The sequence below is a fragment of the Oryzias latipes genome, chromosome 18, assembly GCF_053564925.1.
Source record: "Oryzias latipes strain Hd-rR chromosome 18, Olatipes_Hd-rR_3.1".
Classification (NCBI taxonomy): Eukaryota; Metazoa; Chordata; class Actinopteri; order Beloniformes; family Adrianichthyidae; genus Oryzias; species Oryzias latipes.
The window spans coordinates 33,512,197-33,536,700 of record NC_136254.1 but is presented as its reverse complement, the minus strand read 5'-3'; the positions used below and the strand labels follow the sequence as shown (position 1 = coordinate 33,536,700).

The 24,504-nt window shown below is 41.9% G+C and overlaps 1 protein-coding gene across 1 annotated transcript; it reads left to right on the top strand.

The window, feature by feature from the left end:
• The first annotated feature begins 541 nt into the window (after positions 1-541).
• Positions 542-20,129, top strand: LOC111946340 (uncharacterized). The gene is made up of 7 exons (XM_078936022.1): positions 542-559; positions 724-865; positions 14,903-15,223; positions 15,315-15,350; positions 17,617-17,716; positions 17,790-17,840; positions 19,775-20,129. The coding sequence occupies exons 1-7, from the start codon at positions 542-544 to the stop codon at positions 19,974-19,976; spliced, it is 870 nt and encodes a 289-aa protein (XP_078792148.1). The 3' UTR covers positions 19,977-20,129.
• The last annotated feature ends 4,375 nt before the right edge of the window (positions 20,130-24,504 follow it).

The window sequence follows — 24,504 nt, the reverse complement described above, 5'->3', positions numbered from 1 at the left end:
CACCTGGCGATGTCTTCCTTCCTCCCTCCTCCCCAGTCGATGAACCGTGTCCACCGTCGTGTCCATCACGTCTGCCCACTGTGGTGCGATTTTGGACAGGATTCCAACCACATGTTCCCTGATGTTCTCCTCATCCTTTTCTTTCAGTCCATGAATTTTCAAGTTCCATCTTCGTTTGTATCTTTCCAGATCTGCAACTTTTTCCTTCAGTTCTAGGTTCTCTTTCACGATCCTTGGGATTTCTCTTTCCAACGTTGCGATCTTTGCCTTACAGTCTTTTATTTCAGCCGCGTTCATCTCAACGAGCCGGGAGATGTTTGCCACCATTACGGTGTTTTCACGCAGCTGACTTCCAAAATCTTCTATTTTGGACGTCAGCCTTTCAATTGCAGCCAAAACCGCATCTTCAGATCTGGAAATACTAGACTCCTGTCCCGCTTTCACCTTCAAAGGTGGTCCCGTGGACTTTGTGGGAGTAGGTGGTGGTTTCCTTTTCGCACTAGAAGCGACGTCCATCTGGGAATAGTCATGCTCGCTCATCATGGCCGACGGCTGCAAAGTTGGAGCTTGCTTCGGACTTGTTTTTTTCGTCGCCATTAAGCAGAAAAAGGGGAACTCACCAAGATGTTTTTTTTTCCCAAAACGAAGATAAAGTTAACGCGCAACTGCTCTCCAGTCAAACCGTTCTCTCTCAGTTTTCAAATTCTGACATTTACCGTGCAGATCGGGGCAAAAGGCGAGAGCTTAGCGAGAGACGTCCGCTCAGTCCGCCATCCCAGCCGGAACCTCACGGCCGAGAGGAGGTGTGTGTGGAAGAGTGAGACCCGGGGGGTATTCCAGGAAGCAGGTTATGCTAGCTCCCACGGTAAGTTTGAGGCTAAGGAAGTTGATAACCTCAGTTTTCGGTTCCAGAAATGGAGGTATGTTTCAGGGTAGGTCAAGTTGCCACAGCAACTCATGCTCTGAACATAACCTGGTCTGGAGCAGGTTTAGTTGAAGCTTAGTTTGTTTTCAGAGAGGTGAAGCAGCATGGCGTGTCCATTTGAAGATGATTTAGTGGATGAAGAAGCTCAGATAATACTTTTTCTACCGTGAGAGGGTGATAAGACCACATATGGATGCTGGAAATATATATATTTTTTTACTTTGATCTAACTTAATTATTTGTTTCAGTTCAAATAAATCATTTTTGTAAGTCGGTTTAAAAATTACACGTAATTTTCAGACGATTATTTTACTTTCATTCAAAGTAATTCAATTAAAAAGGTGTAACTTTGGTGCTGCTGTTAGGGCGGCACCGCAAAGGATTGTGGGATATCATTCCCTTTTGCCTGTCTGGACGGATTTGAGTTATTTTGCCGTACTGAGCTTACGTCTCTGCACCATGAGTGAGAGTAAAGGAGAGGATGGTTAGTTTATATAGCACTCCTACGGCTTGGCATTGAAATGACAATCAAGGTAAATTCTTTAACGGATTTTTGCACTCCGTGCATTATTCCCCCCGTCTTTTTTATTGTTATAAAAATGAGAATATCTGCCCGCTCAAACTTAGGCATTTGAGAGTTCAAGAAATGTAATTAATTAAGATGGAAAAAAATATTAATTGAATTAGAGTAATATGGCATTTAGTTAGATAAATACGTAAATTTGACTTGTATAAACAATTATTGAGTTTTATAGACGTAAGAAATTAGGTTGAATAAACTTTAACTCGATTTGTTGTTACCAATAGAAGTAATTCATTTAAGTTGGCAAAATTTGATGAGTTATATATATATGTGCGTCACAAGGAAAATGGAAATAAGATCAGAAACTTGTGCGTTTACTTTGTCTACTCTTTTTCTACACGCAGAAACTCTTTTTTTGATGATGCAGCCGTGTTACTTTTTTGATGGACGTGTGTAATCTTCATACGCCGTCATTAAAACCTCAGACTACGTCTCACTGAAGTACAGCGTTTTCTTTTTTTTCACCACGCGTTTCCATGGTGACTCCAGAAATCGGCGATCCATTGAGAATGTCTTTATTTACCTGCTGTGCACGCCCATTAACCCAGGGTTACCAAGTCGAGCGTAATTACGCCAACTCATATCCGGTCTTTTGGAACCGACATACCCCGAGTAAGCAAGTTCAGGCGGATTTCAGCCAGAGTTCAGGCTTATAGTCAGGCTAGTTTAAACATGCTTCCTGGAATACCCCCCCGACGCGACGTTTATGTGCTGTATTTTTGTTTTCACACAGTAAATTCCCTCATATGATGGCAATCCCGGTGTGAGACTCTTTATTCATTGAAGACACAACGCAGAAGATTTTAGCCGATGCTGCACACACACAGCAGCAAGAGTGCGCCCGGCTACATTGGGCATTTCTAAATAACTTAATCACATGTCACAGAGGAACTGCGGGTGTTTGACAGCTCCTCGACAGTTCGCCGCCGGGCGATCCTCTGGAAGAGAAATGATCTTGATTCTAGAGCTCTGCTAAGTTAAAAACAATGTTTTGTTGTTGTCAGGCCACAACAGCTGGGGGGTATTCCAGAAAGCAGGTTATGCTAGCTCTCACGGTAAGTTTGAGGCTAAGGAAGTTGATAACCTCAACTTTCGGTTCCAGAAATGGAGGTATGTTTCAGGGTAGGTCAAGTTGCCATAGCAACTCATGCTCTGAACATAACCTGGTCTGGAGCAGGTTTAGTTGAAAGTTAGTTTGTTTTCAGAGAGGTGAAGCAGCATGGCGTGTCCATTTGAAGATGATTTAGTGGATGAAGAAGCTCAGATAATACTTTTTCCACCGTGAGAGGGTGATAAGACCACGTATGGATGTTGGAAAGATAAACTTTTTTACTTTGATATAACTTAATTATTTGCTTCAGTTAAGATAAATCATTTTTTTAAGTCAACTTAAAAATAACATGTAGTTTTCAGACAATTATTTTCCTTTCATTCAAATTAATTCAATTAAGTAGGTGTAACTTTGGTGCAGCTGTTAGAGCGGCACCGCAAAGGATTGTGGGATATCATTCCCTTTGCCTGTCTGGATGGATTTGGGTTTAGGTGTGGGTTTTTGACCAAATGTGTTTAGTTGTTTAGCTGTTTTACTGTGTTTTGCGAGTTATTTTGCCGTACTGAGCTTACGTCTCTGCACCATGAGTGAGAGTAAAGGAGAGGATGGTTAGTTTATATAGCACTCCTACGGCTTGGCATCGAAATGACAATCAAGGTAAATTCTTTAACGAATTTTTGCACTCCGTGCATTATTCCCCCCGTCTTTTTTATTGTTATAAAAATGAGAATATCTGCCGGCTCAAACTTAGGCATTTGAGAGTTCAAGAAATGTAATTAATTAAGATGGAAAAAAATATTAATTGAATTGGAGTAATATGGCATTTAGTTAGATAAATACGTAAATTTGAGTTGTATAAACAATTATTGAGTTTTATAGACGTAAGAAATTAGGTTGAATAAATTTAACTCAATTTTTTGTTACCAATATAAGTAATTCATTTAAGTTGGCAAAATTGGATAAGTTATAAATATATGCGTCACAAGGAAAATGGAAATAAGATCAGAAACTCGTGCGGACCTCGTACGCCAACTCATATCCAGTCTTTTGGAACCGACATACCCCGAGTAAGCAAGTTCAGGCGGATTTCAGCCAGAGTTCAGGCTTAAAGTCAGGCTAGTTTAAACATGCTTCCTGGAATACCCCCTTGATCGTATAATCAATGAATCGAACAAAAACACCTCCTTTTGTCGAAGGAGGGAGGAGTGACTTGCTGCTGCATTCAGCTCCTGCATCTTATGGGGAATGTGACAGGAACTCTCCTATCGTTCTTGTCGCTCCAGTCGCTCCTGTGACAGGAACGACAGAACGATAGGAATGTGACTGGAGCGTAAGGAATGTGACTGGAGCGTAAGGAATGTGACTGGAGCGTAAGGAATGTGACTGGAGCGTAAGGAATGTGACTGGAGCGTAAGGAATGTGACTGGAGCGTAAGGAATGTGACTGGAGCATTCCTGTCGCGTCATCTGGTCTTCAAAAGAGGAGCTTGCGTTTTGCTGCTGCAGTAGTGTCTGATTTTCAGCTTCCAGGCTCAAGTGCAGCTGAATAAGCATCTCGACCCTATTTAATAGCAGCAGCTCCGTCTTCCAGTCTCATTCAGGGTTCATGATGTCTGCAGCAGAGTTCTGTTGTGTTTCTGCTTCTAGTCTGTGGATTTCTGCATGTTTGTGGTTCTGGTTCTGTTCACATGTTGAAGGTAAGTTCATGAATGTTCTGTTATTTAGTTTAACTCTGGAGAAAAGTTTCTGTTTGATGTTTAGAAACTTCCACCTTTTATGGTGGCGGTTCTTTCTAAAGACTATTCAATGAACTAACGTCTGAATTTGTAGAAAGTTTGATGGATTCAGACCCAAAATGATGACAATGTGGAAGATTTGACACACAGTTACTTTCTAAGGGGAAATTGCATGTGTTAGATCACGGTTAGGTTAGGTCATCAAACGCTTCTTGATAGAAACCGCAGAATAGCAACACAAACACTTAGAAATATAGTAATTATACATTCATAGAAGACAGACTGATAAGACTGGAGCAGTGGAGCAGAGGATCCTGGGAGCTTTTAAGCTTCCCTCCAAGCCAGGCGATTGGTAGCAGCCTCAATCAGCTCTGCATAGGGGCGGAGTCAGCAGCTGTGCAGGAGCAGGACTTCTACAGGAGTTGAGAACACATGCATACACACACGCACACACAAGACAAGCAGACAACTACCAGGGGTCGTAACATAGTGTGAAATCTTACATTCATTCAATCATGCAAACTATTTGTGCGAAGGTGAGCTAACACATGTGCTCAGGTCGTATTTGTCGTATTATTTTTTATTTATTTGTTACATTTAATGTGTGTGGGTAGGGAGAGGGGAAGAATGTGGGGGGGGGGGGGGGGTGGAATAGAGTAAAAGGAAGAAAGGTGAAAAGGTGGGGGGTACAAGCACTGAAGTTATTATTTTAAGCTGTTACAATTATACCAGATCGTCTGGAAAGACAAATGTTACATCAAAGGTGAAAATCTGACACTTAGATGAGCGAAAAAAATCTGTCCATCAATACACTGTGGGTAAGGAGGAGGGATGAAGCAGACAGGGAGCAGTGTGGCAGTGTGCACGTGCACGTGGAGGTGGAGATACATGCATGCTGCCGACGTGAACCGTGTGTTCATAAGGGGAACCAGATCCTACCCAGCCAGACCAGCCAGACCAGGAAAGGGGAGGAGAGCCCCCCAGGCCAGGAGCCCCCCCAGCATCCGGACCCAGGCAGCCCTGGAGGGGGGGAGGAGGGGACCGCCCACCCCACCAGCCAGGCACAGAGAGGGCCCCCCTACAGGGGCCCCCCAGTGCCCAGAAGCATAAGTGAACCCAGTGTCCGGCCCCCAGGCCACGAGCGCTTAGCTGTACCAGGGGGCCACCGGGCGCCGGACACCGAGACAAAGGCCAAGGACGAAGCCAGGGCCCCCAGAACCCATGAGCCGTCCACCACCCGACCGGCGCCCCGTCTCCGCAAGCCAGCCCAGGCACGCGACCTAAGCACCCAGGGATCGCCACGCACCCACAGCCACCCCCCATAACCCTACAACCCTGCACACTACAACCCCCCCCGCCATAATATCTGAGCCCCCCTCCCCAACCCTCTCAGTGGGAGGGAAAGCCCCAGAGGGTCCCAGTGAGCCAGCCCCCAGGTCCGTCCCACCCATGCACTCACACACACATACTCACAATCATCTGGTTACCCTCCCCACCCCCCGCCGCCACGCAGTAACCCCCCCCCCCCCCAGCCGGCCGACCCCCAGCGCTGTATGCCCGACCATTCCCGCAGCCGACAGGACACCCATAAGCCCGGCCGCCCTGAGAGGACCAGGCGGGTGAAGACCGGCCGCCCCCCCCGACCCCACCCATGTATGGAGGTGTGGGAGTGCTGTGTGTGTGCTGCAGGTAAAATAGGAGGTCTCCTGCCAAGCCGCAGAGTCCCCCCCCCCGGGGTCCCTCTGTGAGGGGTGTGTATTTGCTGTGTGTGTGCTGCTAACATGCAGTGTGAGTGTCTACAGAGGAAGTTAAAATTGTGGGGGGGGCCAGCGAAAGGAGAGCACGGATGTTTCACCATGCCCCCCTCCACCAGACCCCCTCCACAAGGCCCTAGATGAATCAGAGTGTCTAATATGCAAGTAAAAAGCTGGGTGGAGGGCGGGTGCCAACGCGAACCCAGAGAGGGGCATCCCCAGTGAGCCCCGCCAGCATACCCCTCCCATCCAGTTCCCGGAGCCCTTTGTGCCTGTGTGCAATATTTGTTTGGGTGAGAGCGGGGAGGAGCAGGCGGATGGGCACAACCGGGGGAGAAGGCTCCCCCGAGCGACCGGCCCCCCCAGCCGGCCGCGGTAGGCGCCCCCCCTCCCAGAGCGGCCAGGCAGCCAGGAAGGGGCAAGCCAGCCGCAGTTGGAGGCCAGAGCCTCGTAGCGCCAAGAGACAGCCAGCAAGGAAGGGTCATTCCCTACCGGCCACGGGCAAAACACCGGCCATGGGCAGACGACCCCAGGCCCCAGAACCCCAAACCCCCCCCCCCCCCCCCCCCCCCCAGCCCCCGCCACGGCGACCAGCCACCCAGCACGGCACCCGGCCGCCGTTCCCGGTCAGCCGCACTGCCTACCCCGCGCCCAGAAGGCACCCGCCCAGGAACCCCTGCCAAGTTGCCGGCAGGGCGCGCGCCCCCACCACCACCCCACCCGGGCAACCAGAGCCCCGAGCCGGGAGAACGGGAGAAACTTTGTCCTTCCATGAAGCAAAATGAATCATGGTTTTGTTAATCAAAATGTCAGGGTTCTTCCAAATGGGGGTAAGTTTACATGGAAATAATGTGAGGTTGTTTTTTTTTAAGAAAATCCCACCAGGCTGCTAGAGATGAGCCGATGTTTAAACTTCTGAAGCAATTGTGTTGTTTAATTTTAGAACTGAAGAAAGGTAAATTAGAAATATCTAGGTTATCACAGAGATTTTGTTCTATGTCTAGCCAGGATTCATCTAGCACACCAGGATTCAGCCATTTTTGTACATAACACAATCTGTTCGCGGAGTAGTAGTCCTGGAAGTCTGGAAGGCCTAGTCCTCCTCTATCTTTAGGTTTTTTAATAGTTTTTAAACTGATCCGTGGGGGTTTACCTTCCCAGAGGTATTGGGAAATGAATGAGTCTAATGATTTGAACCAAGTAGTTGGAGGTTTGGAAGGAATCATTGAAAACAGGTAGTTAATTTTGGGGAGAATCGTCATTTTTATGGTTGCAACTCTCCCGATTAGAGAAATGGGTAGAGTTTTCCATCTAGTGAGATCAGCCTCCGTTGTTTTAAGTAGTTGGGTGTGGTTTAGCTTGAATAGATCAGAAAGCCTAGAAGAGATATTTATACCTAAGTACTTTATTTTGCCTGATTGTATTTTAGTAGATAACAGATAGGGTTGGGCGATGTCCCCTAATTTGGCCGTTGACGATGTCTGCTGTCAACCATCGGGATGGACGATGACATGGTCGGGGGGGGGGCTATTTTTTACATTTTTCGTTCTTATATAACTGCTATTTGTTATTTTGCTTTTTCATTTTATTTCCCAACTAATGGTTAATCCGCGATGATCCAGTATAAACTGAGGGAAGTGACTTTAACAAAAAAAAGTAACAAACAAAATAGAAAAGAAGTAGTCCACTCCCGCACTTAGCGGAGTGGACCGGCGGAGTGCGGATTTACAGCTTTGTGTTTGATGGGAAGGGGGGCGGGGGTACATGAGCGGTATGTGTGGCAGATTTAAGACTGCGATCCTTCCCGCAGCTCTAGGGGTACTACTAGCTACCGAACTCAGAACCGGGTCTAAACGTGTGTCTGAGCACAGCTCGGATCGTCAGCACACACAGAGGTTTGAGCATCAAAGCAGAAATGTCGCTCAGTCCTTAGAAAACATTCAAACAATCACGTGGATTTGTGTCTCCAGTTGTGTCCCGACTAAATAAAGGCTGATGTTATTCACAGCATGCAGCGCCACCCAAAGATAATGTTGTTAGCCCGTGTTAGCATACTGCTAATTCTGGCTCCATTCAGAAAAAGCACCGACCACACGGATTAAAATTCAAATGATGAGCGAACAGGTGTTTCATAATAACCGTAACATTATTAAAAGCACGTTTCGAAGATCATCTCGTATTTTACCGAGCTGACATGTCAATATATATAGCCGCTCAGCGCTGTTATCGTTTTGTATTGAATTGTTACATTCAAATAAAGTTTGGAAAAAAAGCCGCTCTGCGGAAGTTGTATTCCGTTTCCGGTTTTCAAACTGCGCATGTGCGAATGATTTATTCCGACCGAAATTGTGACCTTAGTGAACGTTTTTATATTCTGAAAACATTTTTCTGGGCCCATGAACACGGTTGGATTCTAATCCGACCATTGATCCCATCAAGATATTTTGTCCATGTAACCGCGGCTTATGGTGTCGACGCGCAACGCGGCGGGGGCGTGGCATCACGATGGTGGTCTCTCCATCGGGATGTCAGTCACCCATCACGATGGACGATGATATCGTCCATCGGCACAACCCTAATAACAGATTTAGATAATTGCAATTAATTGGTAGAATTGTGCTTTTAGACCAGTTTATGGAGTATTCTGAAACTGAGGAAAATCTATTAATTAGGGAGATGATTTGGCAGATGGAAGATTGTGAATTTGGAGTAAATAGTAAAACATCATCTGCATAAAGACTTATTTTGTGTTCTAGATTTTTGGTTTGAATGCCTTCAATGTCTCGACTTTGCCTAATAGCAGCAACTAGATGTTCAATAAATAGTGCAAATAAGGACGGAGATAGTGGACAGCCTTGTCTGGTTCCTCTTTGTAAATTAAAGCTTGGAGATGTTTGATCATTTGTTCTGATACGAGCATTAGGAGAGGCATATAATATTTTAATCCAGTTAAGAAATAATTTTCCAAAGCCAAATTTGTTCAGGGTGGCTATTAAAAATTTCCAGTTGACCCGATCAAATGCCTTTTCTGCGTCCAGTGACAAAATGGTTGCTTCTCGGTTGTTGATGGTTGTATAATCTATGAGGTTGATTAATCTGTGCATGTTGGTAGATGAATGTCTACCCTTTATAAAACCTGTTTGGTCAGGATGTATTAGAGAGGGAACTACCTTCTCCAGCCTTCCTGCCAAGGCTTTGCAGATTATTTTAAGATCTGCATTAATCAGTGATATGGGTCGATAGCTGGATGGTGATGTGGGATCTTTTCCAGGTTTCAGAAGTAAAATAATATTAGCAGAATTCATATTTGGAGGTAGATAATTGTTGTCCTTAATTTCTATTGTCATTCTGAGAAAAATGGGAGCTAAGATTTGCCAAAACTCTTTATAAAATTCTGCTGGGAAGCCGTCTGGTCCTGGGGCTTTTTTACTAGGCATGTTGGTTAATGCTTTATGTAGCTCTTCTTTAGTAAAAGGGGACTCCAGGGCTGTGATTTGTTCCTCTGTTGGTCTAGGCAAATCTATGCTATTGAGAAAACTATTGATGTCATTGTCAGAAGGATTAATTTGGGATGAGTAGAGAGATTGGTAAAAGTTTTTAAAACTGAATTTATTTCGGCTGGATCATGTGTTGCGTTTCCTGTTAGGTCTATGACTGATGAAATAGTTGTCTTCTCTTTGTTTATTTTGAGTTGATTTGCCAAATATTTCCCAGATTTATTACTGTGATCAAACCTCTCCAAGCGTAGTCTCTGGCTACGTTCACACTGCAGGCTGAAACGACCCAATTCCGAATTTTTTGCCCCTAAGCGGCCCGATTCCGATCTTTTCATGACAGTCTGAATGACACAGATCCGATCTTTTCAATTGCGACCCAGGCCCCGTGGGTTTGCCGTCCTGATTCCGAATTGTAGCCGTTCTTTTTAATTGCAACTGCCGTCTGACCGGCCAGGCGACTTGATTCCGAACTGTACGTCATCGACACGCAACAAACGTCATCATTTTGCGTTGAAGTAGGCGGGAACGAGAACGTAAACATCAACCATGGTGGACGATGCTGCTGAGACCAGTCAGTGGAAGGGAAGGGAGGTCACGGATTGGATTAATATTTGGGGTGATCGCTCTTTTCAGGCCAAACTCCAGGGCTCTTATCGCAACTGAGCGGTTTTTGAAAAAATTTCCAGATAAATGGCAGAGCGTGGTGTTGAACCTTTCCCGCGATAACTTTTTTTTTCTTTCTCCCCTTTCCGACCATGCTCAGAAGCGCGGGGGACCCGAGGCGATCATCCTCCTCCTCCCTGTTCTGATCCTTAGATTCTCCAGAACGGGTTAATAAAGAGTCCATAGCATTTATTCAGGGGGAAACCTTCTTCTATTACCGTCCTCCTTCCTCCGTAACACACAACATGAATGCACGCCCACACTGCCGCCCCCCCATTCTCTCCCGCTGCACGCGCTCTTTTCCTGTCCCTTACACAAACGCGCGCGATCGTGGGCCCAATACATTCCACAACAGTGGTTACAGACGATCCCGGCTCCAATGCCTTCTTAAAAATGGGAAGATTGTTATTGTGCTGGTTCCTTTGTGAAAATAGATTTATTAATGAAAAAAGAGCTCCGCTGTTGACAACACTGTTGTTGACAACCATGTTAACGTAAGCTACTTCCGCAAACAACGAGTGACGTCATTCGACGTTGAGTACTCTTCTGCGCATGCGGGTCAACTCTGGGTCGTGTCACGGTCACACTGGAGATCACAAAAGTTCGGTTTTACTTGGAAATGTGAACGGTCTAGCAAACAATTCGGATTTTTTCAAAAAATCGGAATTGAGCATTAAGCCCTGCAGTGTGAACGTAGCCTCTGTAATAATAACTGTGTTCTTTGATTAGTTATTTCATTTAATTCGATTCTTACTTTCCTTATTTGTTGTAGAGTTTGATCATCCGGAGAGTTGCTGTAGGTTTCCTCTAAAAGTCTGATTTTTTGCTCTAAATCCACTAGTTTAGAGTTTTCTTTTCTTTTTTTGTGGGATGAGAAGGCGATTATTTTCCCTCTCATGACTGCTTTCCCGGCCTCCCATAAAAGGCACGAGGAAATACCTGGGTGGTCATTATTTTGAAGATATGAGGACCATTCTTTAGCAAAGAAATCTATAAAGTTAGGGTCTCTGAGCAACGATGTATTGAACCTCCAGCTCCTTAATGAAGGTGGTGATGTTTTGTTTTTAAGAGTCATTGAAACTGGTGCGTGGTCACTGATAGTAATGGGGTGGATCTGTCCTTCCGTAGCTAAACTCAACAAGGAGCTGTTAACCAAGAAATAATCTAGCCTGGAGTATGATTGATGAACTGTGGAGAAAAAGCTATAAGCTCTTTTTGTGGGATGGAATAAACGCCAAACATCACAAAGACCAAAATCCTCCATGTACTGTTTAACAGTGTTTGTGGATTGCCAGATTCTAAGATTTCCTGTGTTATTTAGCCTATCCATCTCTGGATCTAAACACATGTTGAGGTCACCCGCAATAATTAGCGATTTGTCTGTATGTTCAGATAGCGCAGAGAAGAAGGAATAAAAGAATTTAGGGTCATCTACATTGGGGGCGTACACATTAGCTAAACACAGCTGCTTATTTTTGGTGGAAAGAGTGACTATTATAAATCTTCCTTCTGGGTCTATGACTGTACTAGTTTCTGTGAATTTAATTTCCCTATTTATCATAATTGTTACTCCTCTCTGTCTAGAATTATAACAGGCTGAATATACGTTGGGAAAATCTGCTGTGGCGAGAATATTCACTGAGGAATTAGACATATGAGTTTCTTGAAGAAACGCAAAATCAGTTTTGAGATCTTTTAATTTGCTCATTATTTTCAGTCTCTTCTCTCTGGTTCCAGCTCCGTGCACATTCCAAGTAACTAACCTTAGGGTGGACATGCTGCTGTTGAGGTGAATGCTAGAAACTGTATGTTATTGATGGAGGCAAAAATGAGTATATATGTACACATAATGGTGTGCTTGATGTTGCTATGAGGCTTAATGTGTAATGTACAGTGCATGTGATGTAATGCTGGACATGCTGAGTGTCTGAGTGTGTTGTGCAGATCAGTACTATTGTAGAGTGGCTGGGTTATGTGGCAGCTTAGGTGAGGGGGAGGGAATAGTGTGTGAAAAAAGAAAAAAGGGAAAGGAGTGCAGAGGGGATAACTAAGAAAACAGGGACGGTAGAAACAGAACAAACCTATCATAAACAGGTTTGAAGCTGCTGAGGAGACTGGTGGTGATTTTACCTAAAGTGGAAACCTTTATGCCCCGTGAGTTATGCCCAGTGTGTCACATATACGCATAAACTAACACCTGTGCAGAGAGTGTAAAGGGTGTGGATACATATCTGGTTTAGAAGAGCCAGGGAGTGACGTTTGGGTCGCGGTGGAGCTGTCCATTCACATAGAGTCGGTCCACAGAGATGACAGCGCGGGCCCCTTCATTCAGAAATTTCTTCCTGATGGGGAACAGGATCCTTCGACGCTCCAAGATTTCTTTGGGGAACTGGTCATCCATCCTGAAGTCGGTTCCCCGGAGCTCCCTGCCACGGCGCCTCACCTCTTCCTTCTCCTTGTGAAGGACAAACTTGGCCACGATGGGTCTGGGCCTGCGGTTCCCAGGTCTCACTGCTCCCATGCGATGCACACGGTGAAAGTTTATGGTTTTAACTTTTTACTCTGGAAGCTTTAGCTGGGTTTGAATAAAGTTTTTAATTTTTTCCTCGGCGTTTTCTTCTGGCGTTTCTGGTATTCCCATGACCACCAGGTTATCTCTCATGGATCTTGATTGAAGATCCAGAATGGACTCCTTGATCTTCTTATTTTCTTCAGAGAGTTGGCTCATTCCATCAGTGATGGACCTTACCGACTCCCTCAGCGCTGAATTCTCCGCGGTCAGGGTTTCCACTTGTTTTTGGGAAAATTCTAGAGCATCCTTGATCTCTTGAAATTCCCGGTGAAGAACTTCCAGGAGGGAAAGACGGCTGTCGAAGCTGGATAGTTTGGCATCAATGCTAAGAAGCATATCCCACGCGTTAGATTCGAACTCCGTCTTCGGTGGAGAAGCCCCGGTGATTCTTTGGGTCGGCTCCGCTTGGTGGGGGCGGCTGGCTTGGCTGACTGAGGGGTTTTTCCCATGACGAAACGCTCGTATTGCTCGTCGATGTAGCTTGTCAGGCTGTCCAGATCCTCCTCGCTGCTGCAGCTCTCCAGGTCGTTTGAAGTTTACCTTGGAAAAATTATGGGGGGGGGGGGGGGGGTGACACTGGGACGGTGTATTTATCCCAAAAAAGAAGGGACAAAAAAGATATGCCGCTGGCTTGTTTGTTGTTTTAGTTTCCCAGGATTAAATCATCTTATTTTCCACCAGGTCTCGAGCAGGTCCTCGTCACAGCGTCATCTCAAAATTAATTTGCATAAATTTGCACAAATTTGCACAAATTTGCACAAATTGTGCAAAATTAATTTGCACAAAGCACAGTGAGATGACTGGTCACTCTTGTGCTGTGTAGATGTACACACACAACTTCATATTGCAATTGCTTGTCTGTTGTATTGTGATTTTGTTTTTTTCTGGTTCACAGTGCGTATGTAAAACAAAATTTCAAGATTATGTTTCAATGGTATGTAAAACTATTGTATTTTATATGTTAGTCCTTCAAGGGTAATTGTAGGAGCCCTATTGAGAAACATGTCCTGTGTGTGTCGCTGTTTTTCATGTTTTGCTGTCAATTATAAATTGGTTGATGATCTGACCACACACAGGTGTGCATGAGCCAGATGGAGAAATGGTTTTTGACCGCTTGTGCGGGAAATGAAGCAAAAGAGTAGTCCAATCTGTTCAGTAGTGTAAATAAATAAAAGAAACAAAGTAATGCAAAGTTGATCGGAGTGAAAGACTCAATTTTCTTCGTCGTATAAGGAAACGACAGCCCGCTTGGCGCGTCAATCAACTCTGGCGTTGCACATCTCAGTGTATCAAAGGAGCTAGAACTTAGTTAAATAGTTTCTAGGCCTTTAGCTCCTACAGTAATAGAGTAGTGAAAAATAAAAAATTAAGTTTGAACATGTATATTTTTAAGAAAAACGAGTGAATTATCTAATAATTGAACCACTACCTGTTAGAGGTCAGGAACACCATTTCACTAAGTTTTTTAAAGAATGATTGGTAATGGAGTTAGTGATGATATATTCACACTGCTTGTTAGGATTTTGTGGGTTTCAGACATCTTTTAATTAATAAAACATGCACTGGGTCAAATTGACCCAGGAACATCATCTCTGTTCCTCACAAATGAACATAACAGGAGGGTTAAAGTGTCATCATGGATTCCTGATGAAAACAGATTTAAGCTAAAAGTTCTTTGTTCTCAGATCTCTGTTCTCTGTCAGGTGAAGCAGAAGGAGGAAAAGAGGAAGATGTTTCACTGAAAATATAAAGATTGATGGAAACTGAACCCAAAAAGAGAAAAAGACTGAAAGAAAAGGAGGAGAGGTGGTGTTACAGCAGAGAAAGCTACATCAGTAGACCTGAACATCCCATCTGGGCGTCTAGAACAAACCAGAAGAAGGAAAGTGCTAGCCAGGTTGAAGTTTTTTGCCACAGCAGCTGCTTTAAAGAGAAGACTCTGCTGCTGATATGAAAAACGAAGAAGATCCTTTATTTGCTGAGAGAATCTCTTTTGTAACCCAACATGACACCGTTAACAGCAGACGAAGACGTGTCTGGGACATCTGTGGTTGTTTTCCTCAAACGTATAAAATGTTTCACTAAAGTAAAACTGTTTTTTTGTCTTCGGGTTCTTCTAAAGTGGTCTGCTCTCCATCGACGGTACAGCTGGGTCGGGACGTGGTTCTGTCATGTCGAGGAGAACCTCAATCTGACTTGACGGCTGAGACCTTGGAATGGAAATGTGGCACAGCCTTTGTTCACGTGTATCGGAGTGGGGGGGACAACTTTGATGATCAAGACCTGAGGTTCAAGAACAGGACCATCCTCAACCACCAGAACCTGAAGGATGGAAACGTTTCCCTCACACTGACCAAGGTCACCAAGGAGGATGAAGGAAACTACACCTTCTGTCTTCTTAAGCAGAAGCCGTTAAAATGTTCTAATGTCACCCTGACAGTTGGTAAGCTGCTGTTTTAGACCAGAATGAACCAAAAACTGTTTTTTTCAAACCTGAAACCACCTAAATATGATCTAACATGACTTCTGATCAGTTCCACAGATGAACAATGAGACACACAACCAAACAGGTGAGGAAAACACCTTTTAGTGTCACTTCCTGTTTCTCCTTTGACACTGAGGCCTGTAAAATAATAATAATAATAATAATAATACTTTTTTTTGGTACCTTTCTGGGGGGTATTCCAGAAAGCAGGTTATGCTAGCTCTCACGGTAAGTTTGAGGCTAAGGAAGTTGATAACCTCAGCTTTCAGTTCCAGAAATGGAGGTATGTTTCAGGGTAGGTCAAGTTCCCATAGCAACTCATGCTCTGAACATAACCTGGTCTGGAGCAGGTTTAGTTGAAGGTTAGTTTGTTTACAGAGAGGTGAAGCAGCATGGCGTGTCCATTTGAAGATGATTTAGTGGATGAAGAAGCTCAGATAATACTTTTTCCACTGTGAGAGGGTGATAAGATCACATATGGATGTTGGAAAGATAAACCTTTTTACTTTGATCTAACTTAATTATTTGCCTCAGTTAAGATAAATCATTTTTTAGTTAGGTCACCTTAAAAATAACACGTAGTTTTCAGACAATTATTTTCCTTTCATTCAAATTAATTCAATTAAGTGGGTGTAACTTTGGTGCTGCTGTTGGATCGGCACCGCAAGGGATTCTGGGATATCATTCCCTTTGCCTGTCTGGATGGATTTGGGTTTAAGTGTGGGTTTTTTACAAAATGTGTTTAGTTGTTTAGCTGTTTTACTGTGTTTTGCAGAGTTATTTTGTCCTACTATGCTTACGTCTCTGCACCATGAGTGAGAGTAAAGAAGAGGATGATGAGTTTATATAGCACTCCTACCACCTATACCTGTTATGATAGCGATGGAAAATTCTTTAATGAATTTTTGCACTCCGTGCATTTTTGTCCGTTCTTTTTATTGTTATAAAAATGAGCATATCTGCCGGCTCAAACTTAGACATATGAAAGTTCAAGAAATATAAGTAATTAAGATGGAAAAAAGATTAATGGAGTAATGTGATATTTAGTTTGATAAATACGTAAATTTGAGTTGTATAAACAATTATTGAGTTTGAATAAATTTAACTAAATTATTTTTTAGCAGTGTTACTTTTTTGACGGTTGTATAATCTTCATACGCCGTCAGCAAAATCTCAGACTCCGTCTCACTGAAGTATAGCGCTTTATTTTATTCTCCACGCGTTTCCATGGTGACTCCAGAAATCTGTGATCTATTGAGAATGTCTTTATGAACTTGCTGTGCACATGCGTTAACCCAGGGTTACCAAGTCAAGTGTAATTACGCTAACTCATATGCGGTCTTTTGGAACCGACATACCCAGAGTAAGCAAGTTCAGGCAGATTTCAGCCAGAGTTCAGGCTCAAAGTCAGGGGAGTTCAAACATTCCTGGAACACCCCCCTGGACAACCAAGGTCATCTTACACACTTTAAAAAAAACTGTTCTTTGAATTTACATGATTTAAATGTGTACATGTGTACATCAACACAGTTTCTACTTTGTTTCAATGGACGTTTTTTTTTTTTTTGGTAAATAGATAGATAGATAGATAGATGGACGGACGGACGGACGGACGGATTAGATAGATAGATAGATAGATAGATAGATAGATAGATAGATAGATAGATAGATAGATAGATAGATAGATAGATAGATAGATAGATAGATAGATAGATAGATAGATAGATAGATAGATAGATAGATAGATAGATAGATAGATAGATAGATAGATAGATAGATAGATAGATAGATAGATAGATAGATAGATAGATAGATAGATAGATAGATAGATAGATAGATAGATAGATAGATAGATAGACTTTAATAATCCCGAAGGAAATTTTAAGTGGCCAGCTGCCCATACTTAAAAACACAATCATTCCTAAAACAGATAAAAACACAACAAATAGATAAAAATATAGAAGGATAAAAAGAATAAAAGCAAGTATAAACAATTCCTAAAAACATGTCAAGTTTCCCAAAAATTCAGCTTAATCAAAATCAGAAGCAAGAGTAAAACCAACTCATTTTAATCATGTCTGACACTTTAAATGCTTGTTTGTGTTTGTGTGTTTTTTTGTATGTGTGTGTGTGTGTGTGTGTGTCCACATAATCATTTCCTCTTAGGGGTGTACTCACTTCCGTTTTTGTTCCTTAGCTTTGTTTATTAATACAAAGATTCAATAATATACATTTTTATATTAGCAAATGATTTATTTTGTTTTGTGTTTAAGAACATAAATCATGAACTTTAATTTTATTTTATTTTCTATTCTTGAGTTCTTTTCATTTTCATCATCTCTGTCCTGTAGGATCTGCTCAGAGCTCTGATGTCATCGCTGCCATTGGTGTTCTTGGAGGTGTTCTTCTTCTTGGTGTTGGGGGGATCCTGGGTTTTAGATATTGTAGGAGGTCAGTCATAAATAAAATACCTTTTTAATGTTTTTACTGAACAGAACTGTTAACTTCTAATCTCTTTGTTCAGAAACAGAGACAGAACTGATCCCCAACCAGATTCTGCTTCCATCGCTCTGAGGTCAGTCATTCATTTGTTTAAACAAAATTAAACGTAATTTTCTTTCTGATTTTATCCTCATTTTTAATCAAGTGATGATATTTAGACTAAATTTATCTTCTAAACTAAACTGTACTGAGATCAAGATTCTGTAAAAAGAGACTGACTGAAAACTTTGGTTCTGCTTTGCTGTTAAAGTTAGTTTAGGTTTTAGTTTTAGTTTGTTTATTAAAACAAACATCTAGAAAAATCAGAAGAATTGCTGGAAATCCAGAAGAAAATCAGCAAAAAACAAAGTTTAATGCTGAAACATTAATCGTGGTATAATCCACCGGCTGGAAAGTGAGACACTTTCTGATTAGCGACCACCAGTGTGTGAATGTTTGAGTGAATGTGTGAGTGACTGGGTGAATGGGTCTGTGACTGTAAAGCGCTTTGTCCTTGTAGGAAGAAAGGCGCTATATAAGCATACGCCATTTACCATTAAGAGGGACAATTTACGACTTGTTTAGTCTGGATGCTGTTTTTGTGAACTAAACTGTAACTAAAGAAAAACAAACCACTGATGGTCACAAATCTGACTGATCAATTATTTTCATCACATTAAGAGGCTCCTTTGTACCACAACTGCTGCTTAACATGGAACTATGTTATGGTGTATGGTAAATGGCGTATACTTATAAAGCGCTTGTCTACCTTCTTCGAAGGCCCAAAGTGCTTTGCAGTCACAGTCACCCATGCACACACACATTCACACACTGATGGCGGCTCCGCTGCCGAACACTGGCACCAACCTCCCACCAGAGGCAAGGTGGGGTTCAGTGTCTTGCCCAAGGACACTTTGACACATGGGCGTGCAAGGCAGGAATCGAACCTGCAACCTTATGATCATGGGTCGACCGCCCTACCGCTGCAGCACGGCCGCCCACATGTAAGGGTTAAAGGCCTTAGAACTGTGCATTATGTAAGGGTTAATGGCCGACGAAGCGTGCGGTTATAACTTTTTGACGCACGCTGTGGAAGCCTGAACACATATATATTAACCAGGTTTTAGTCTTTAATTCTTGTTTTTTTTCCGATTTAGATCGCTTTTCTCACAAAAAGCGGACTATATGATGCGCCGCATCACGTAACATATAGTCCGCGTCGCACAGCACCACCGCTGCAGTCAAGATTCTGCGATATATATATATATGCTGATCGTCCCGATGGGTTGAATAAAGCATCAGTTCAGAGAGAAAGTTCACCTCTTCCCGCTTGTTTTTGTCCAAATGATGAAGTTAAAGGTTGTTTTAAAGAAGCCGGCGCAGTGATACAAAACATTTAAGCTAGGTGACCGGAACTTCTTTTTTCACCGTGTGGTTATTAGATTTTAATGCACACCCAGCAGCCAATCAGAATCGAGCGTTCAACCGGACCATGGTATAACACTTTTTAACGCACGCCTTGGAAGCCTGAACCGTCTGACGCGTTAAAACGCGATATTGGACACTTCAAAGGCCATTAACCCGCTTATACCATGGTCACTTACAAAAGAAATAAATAGTAACCAGCTTTTTGTCCTTAATTCTTGTTTTTTTCCCAATTTGTTACATCGCGCCGCATCACGTAACAAATAGTTTGCGTCGCGCCGCACCACAGCTGCAGTCAAGATGTGGCGATATAAAGCGATACTGAATATGCTGATCGTCCCGATGGGTTGAATAAAGCATCAGTTCAGAGAGAAAGTTCATCTCTTACCGCTTGTTTTTGTCCAAATGATGAAGCTGAAGGTTGTTTTAAAGAAGAAGAACTTCTTTTTTCATTGTGCGGTTATCAGGTTTTAATGCACACCCAGCAGCCAATCAGAATTGAGTATTCACCCAGACCATGGTATAATATGAAATAATCCATCCATCCATCCATCCATCCATCCATCATCCATCCATCTTCTCTACCTGCTTGTTTCTGTTCAGGATCATGGAGGAGGGGGAGTCTTCCCAGCCACCGTTGGATGAAGGGGGGGCTGACCCTGAACAGTTCTCCAGTCCTTTCATAGATGATCATCTGAATCAAAGTCATGATGGAGATGTTCCAGATCACTACAGTGAAGGAGGAGCAGAAGCAGCAGCAGCTGGAAATAGAAATTTTAACTGTGATGGAGCGACTGACCTCTGACCTTTTGTATAAGATTCTGCACTGATTTGTACCATAATAACTTATTGGAATGAAAGATTTGCCATAAATTATAAGAAATGTTTTTGGATGTTATGGATTATGAGTTCAGAAAAGAATAAATAAATATTGGTTATATTTTCAACAATGAACAAAGCTTCTGATCTTTTGTTATAGAAACAGCGTTTAATGTGACTGACACATTTCTATAGAATATCGCAGGGGTGCTAATCACGTCGATCGCAATCAACCGGTCGATCTTCAAGAACATGACTGTAGATCGCTGGACAGAGAAGATAAAAAAAAAGTACTTCTAAAAAAATCCACCAGCCAATCAAAATCGTCACTGAGAACAACGGGACTTGATTGAAATGCAGAACGGCCAATCGGACATCCTCTGATGCATACGTCGCTGGAGATGCGTGTTTAAATTCACTGAGCGCAAACTCTCTGTCGTCAGAGAGTTGCTTTCTGCCCCGGGTCACGTCAAGTTCATGGCAGAAGACCGCTCCGCACAAGCAGAGTGTTTATTGAAGCCGCCCCGCGTGTCTCCTCTTGCTATCAGCTCTGCAGTTCTCGTACAGTTGAATTCTTTTCTCCATTTGAATCCAGTTGCCTCTGAGTGAATGAATGCTCCTTTTGCTCTTTTAATGTAGAGTTCATCTCATTTAAAATGTAAATAGTTTATTTCAATGACATTTTCCTAACTCTGCTGAGCTAAATGACTTTATGCTTTTATTTTGAAAAGTACTTCAGCCTGATCTTTTTTTATTTTGGTAGCCAATAGTTTTCCTACTTCTATAGCAGTTTTTTCAACGTTGAATTAGAACCAGTCTCTTCTGCTCGTAGAAGAAAATACTTTAAAGCTTTTATATCAAGAATGAGTGACTTAATTCTTTGGAAACAGTTTTTTTCTTCTAAGTCAGTGGTTCCCAAACTTTTTCTGCGGGGCCCCCCTTTCTGAAGATTAGAATATTTTCGAGCCCCCCCCCACACTGACACAAACATACAAATCATTTGTTTCTAAACTCCACTGGACTTTACTTAACATTGTAAGTCATACAAAATGGCAACTTCTTCCTGAAAAAAACTAAAAAAACAAAAACAAATCACCTTTACAATTATTAAAAGTGACACTGCATCTTGTATCATAAAATTTTACCATGTAATGATGTTCATGGCCCTTTAACACATCTTCTTATAAACTCCATTCCTGCATGAAAGTGGCCTTTTACACTTTACCAGCTCTCTGAAGAAAATAACAAAATCCTGAACATTTAACTCTGCAAAATGTGCACCTTTACTGTCCACATCTTTTCAGTGACTGGTGTGGGCTTGCTTCAAGCCGTAGCCTTGCTGCGCCCCCCCTGCAATACCTCCGTGCCCCCCCCTAGGGAGTGCGCCCCCCAGTTTGGGAACCTCTGTTCTAAAGGATGATTCAGTTTCCAGTGACATCTTCCTGTTTTGGTCGACAGTCTTCAGGGGAAAGTGCAGTGATGGTGCAGTGATCAGAGGAGAATGGGAAATGTTACAGTTTAAGGTCAGAAAGGTCAGATTAACTGTCACTGACCTGTAATCTGTTCTTGAAGGTCGGCCGCGTTCAGTTATTCCAGCTGTTTGAAGCTTTTCTGCTTCATTTCTCTCTAAATGTCGGTTCGGTCCAGAGAGGTGGAAAACTCAGAAATGATTTTGTTAAAGTGATGAGAGTTCTGCTGAGACGATAACTGTCCTGGTTTTCATCTGTCCTGCATGAGGATGACCTGCAACAACCACGTTTCCAGTTGTGTTTCTATTTCAACTATTGTGTGTTTGAACCATTGACTGTATGTGAGAACTGCAGTGATGTCATCCATAGAAAATGCTGCTGCAGCAGGATAATGACTTTTTAAGGGTTTATGTGAAATCAGCTCATCATTATGTGTCTCCAGTGAATCCAGCAGGAACCTCAGAGAGCTGTGAGGACGCGGTACAGAACTCCTGAAGATGCTGCCAGTTTTCTGGATGTTTTTAAACAAACTGCTGCTCAGATTTCAGCTGTCATCATATGGTTGATCATTTTAATAACAGACTTCAGTCTTCCATAGATGCAGACCTAAAACTAAAAAGCCACCAGTCCCTCCACCACTTCAGACTCACAGTTATCCACCGTTGTGACATTTTACTATTGTTGTACTTTATTAGTTTTCTGCTCTGGTAGCAAAAACAATCTGCTTTCAGATATGAGGGATTATCACAACTAAGTAACATCGTTTTATTTGGATAACAAACTGGACGTTCTATCATCTTCAGTGGAATTATCAGCTGTTAGCATCACTATTGTTATTAAAGAAACATAAAGTTTTTATCCTCAACAAATGTTTTTCCAAAGATGGAATTTGAAAAGATGAGGAGGAATTCATCTGGTGGTTATTTTTACATTTCTTCCTCAAAACTTTAAATCCTTCAGTCATACGTTACTTTTTAATGGGCATTAAAGTTGATATAAAAATGATCAAACATGATCACAGAGTAAAAACAGAGATCAATATTGAAATAGAGACAAACTAGCTTAAACAGTTAAAAGTACATTAGATTACATATTTTCAGTCCCTGCATGTGTATTATAAGCAAATCTATCTAATATATGTATTCCTGTGGAGCCGGTTGAGCCGGTTCCCCAGGAGAACTAGTCCTGTGGTTTCCTTGATTACAGTTTCTTTGTTTGTGGAACTTTATGTTTTTTAATTTAAAAGTAAAAGTCTGCTAATCATCAATTGACGTGTGTCTTTAGATAGAATCAGAAAAGACTATTGGTTTAATCCTCTTTACTCATTTCTTTATTGGATTCTAGTTTGGATTTGTTTGGATTAGTTTGTTTGTGTTTCTGTGATTCCAACATCTGCACACAACAAACATGTAAACGGGCTCCAACGTGCACCGTGACCACGAGCTTCAGGTTAAATCATTGAGGGCTTCAATAGCTACTAGTGGGAATGTTACTATATAAATTACACAAAAATTCAAATTTGAATCAGACATTGAACATTAATCAGTACAATTTTATTAAAACAACAAATTGTAATATTTTTGTACTATTATTATTATTATATATAATGGGGTTAATGTAGCTTTGGGGGGGGGGGGGTAATAATCTATTTTATGACAAAGAAATATCAAAAATGATATCAGACAGACTAAAGCACATAGTTTGGTTGAAATTCTTGCTTACTGAACCGGTAAATTAGCACATTTTTAAAAATCAAAACATATGCAAATATATGGAGGATGTAGAAATACTGATATTAGGCTTTACAAAAAATAAAAAATAAAAAAAAAGAAATCAATGGGGAATGTCCATGTGAAAAAGTAATTGAATGTCCGAGCTGCCCTTAAACGCGCCATCGGACCCTCCAATGAGCTGTCCGTGGTGCTGAAACCGCGTCGGTGTCTGTTCAGTTACAGTGTGTTCAGTTACAGTTCAGACGCCTGCAGAAACGCTCGATCACGTGACCCCACCTGTGATCTTATTATTATTCTGTAGAATTAACTCTTTCACATAGGAGGGTCGCGCGTGCGAGGACGGCTCGTGGACGGTGGAGGGCGGCGCGTTCCTGTCACAGCAGACCTGCGCTCTCGCCCTTCTGAAGATCGTCTATCTGTGAAGACAGACGTCTGACTGACGAGAAATTTGTCTTTTCCTGCATAGTTATCAAAAATCTCTGTAGATGTTAGTTATATAATGTGGATTAAACCAAACTGTGACATTTTTGGTAAAATTGTTTTACATTTTTTTTTTTATCCACAGAAACTCTTGAAGAGTTCTAATCAAAAGAAATAAAAACATTTTTTGTTCACAAAACAGAATATTATTCAAATTCAAAAAAGCTAAAATAAACTTTGTTAAACGTTTTTAATTAATTTATTGGTCTTAATTTCAAAACAACAAAAAAATCTTTTTTTAACAATCTTTAAAAGCTGTTGGAAGTCTTTCCCAGTAAACTATTTTTTTTTTACCATTTTTTAAATTTATTTATGTAATTTTGTTGTAGTTGTTGTTGTTTTTCAAATGTTCTTATTCCTAAACAGATGTTTGATTGGTGTGTACCTTTTTACATTTTTCGGATATAACAAAAAATTGCACCACACGTTTGCAGTGGATCACACGCCACCTTCGTAGCTGTATTTATTTATAATGAGAATATCAGTTTTGATGTCCTTTCTTTTGCTGTTATTTATGAACATTGTTTTTCCTGCCCCATGGTGGGATAAATAAAGTCATTTAATCTAATCTAATCTAAACATTTGCCAATGGGACATTGTTAAACGGATTTCTTTCCTTTTTTTGTTTTATTTCTTTATAATTTATGTCAAGTTCAGACATTACACTACCTAAAACAAGTCTTTGAAATAAATAAAAAATGAACAAGCATAATCCTATTTATTCATTGGAAAACTCAAAATTTTATTGCATATTTAAAAAATAAACAGCTGGACAAACGGGACGTGGATCATTTCGGTTTATTCGTTGGAGTGATCCATCTCGCTCATCAAC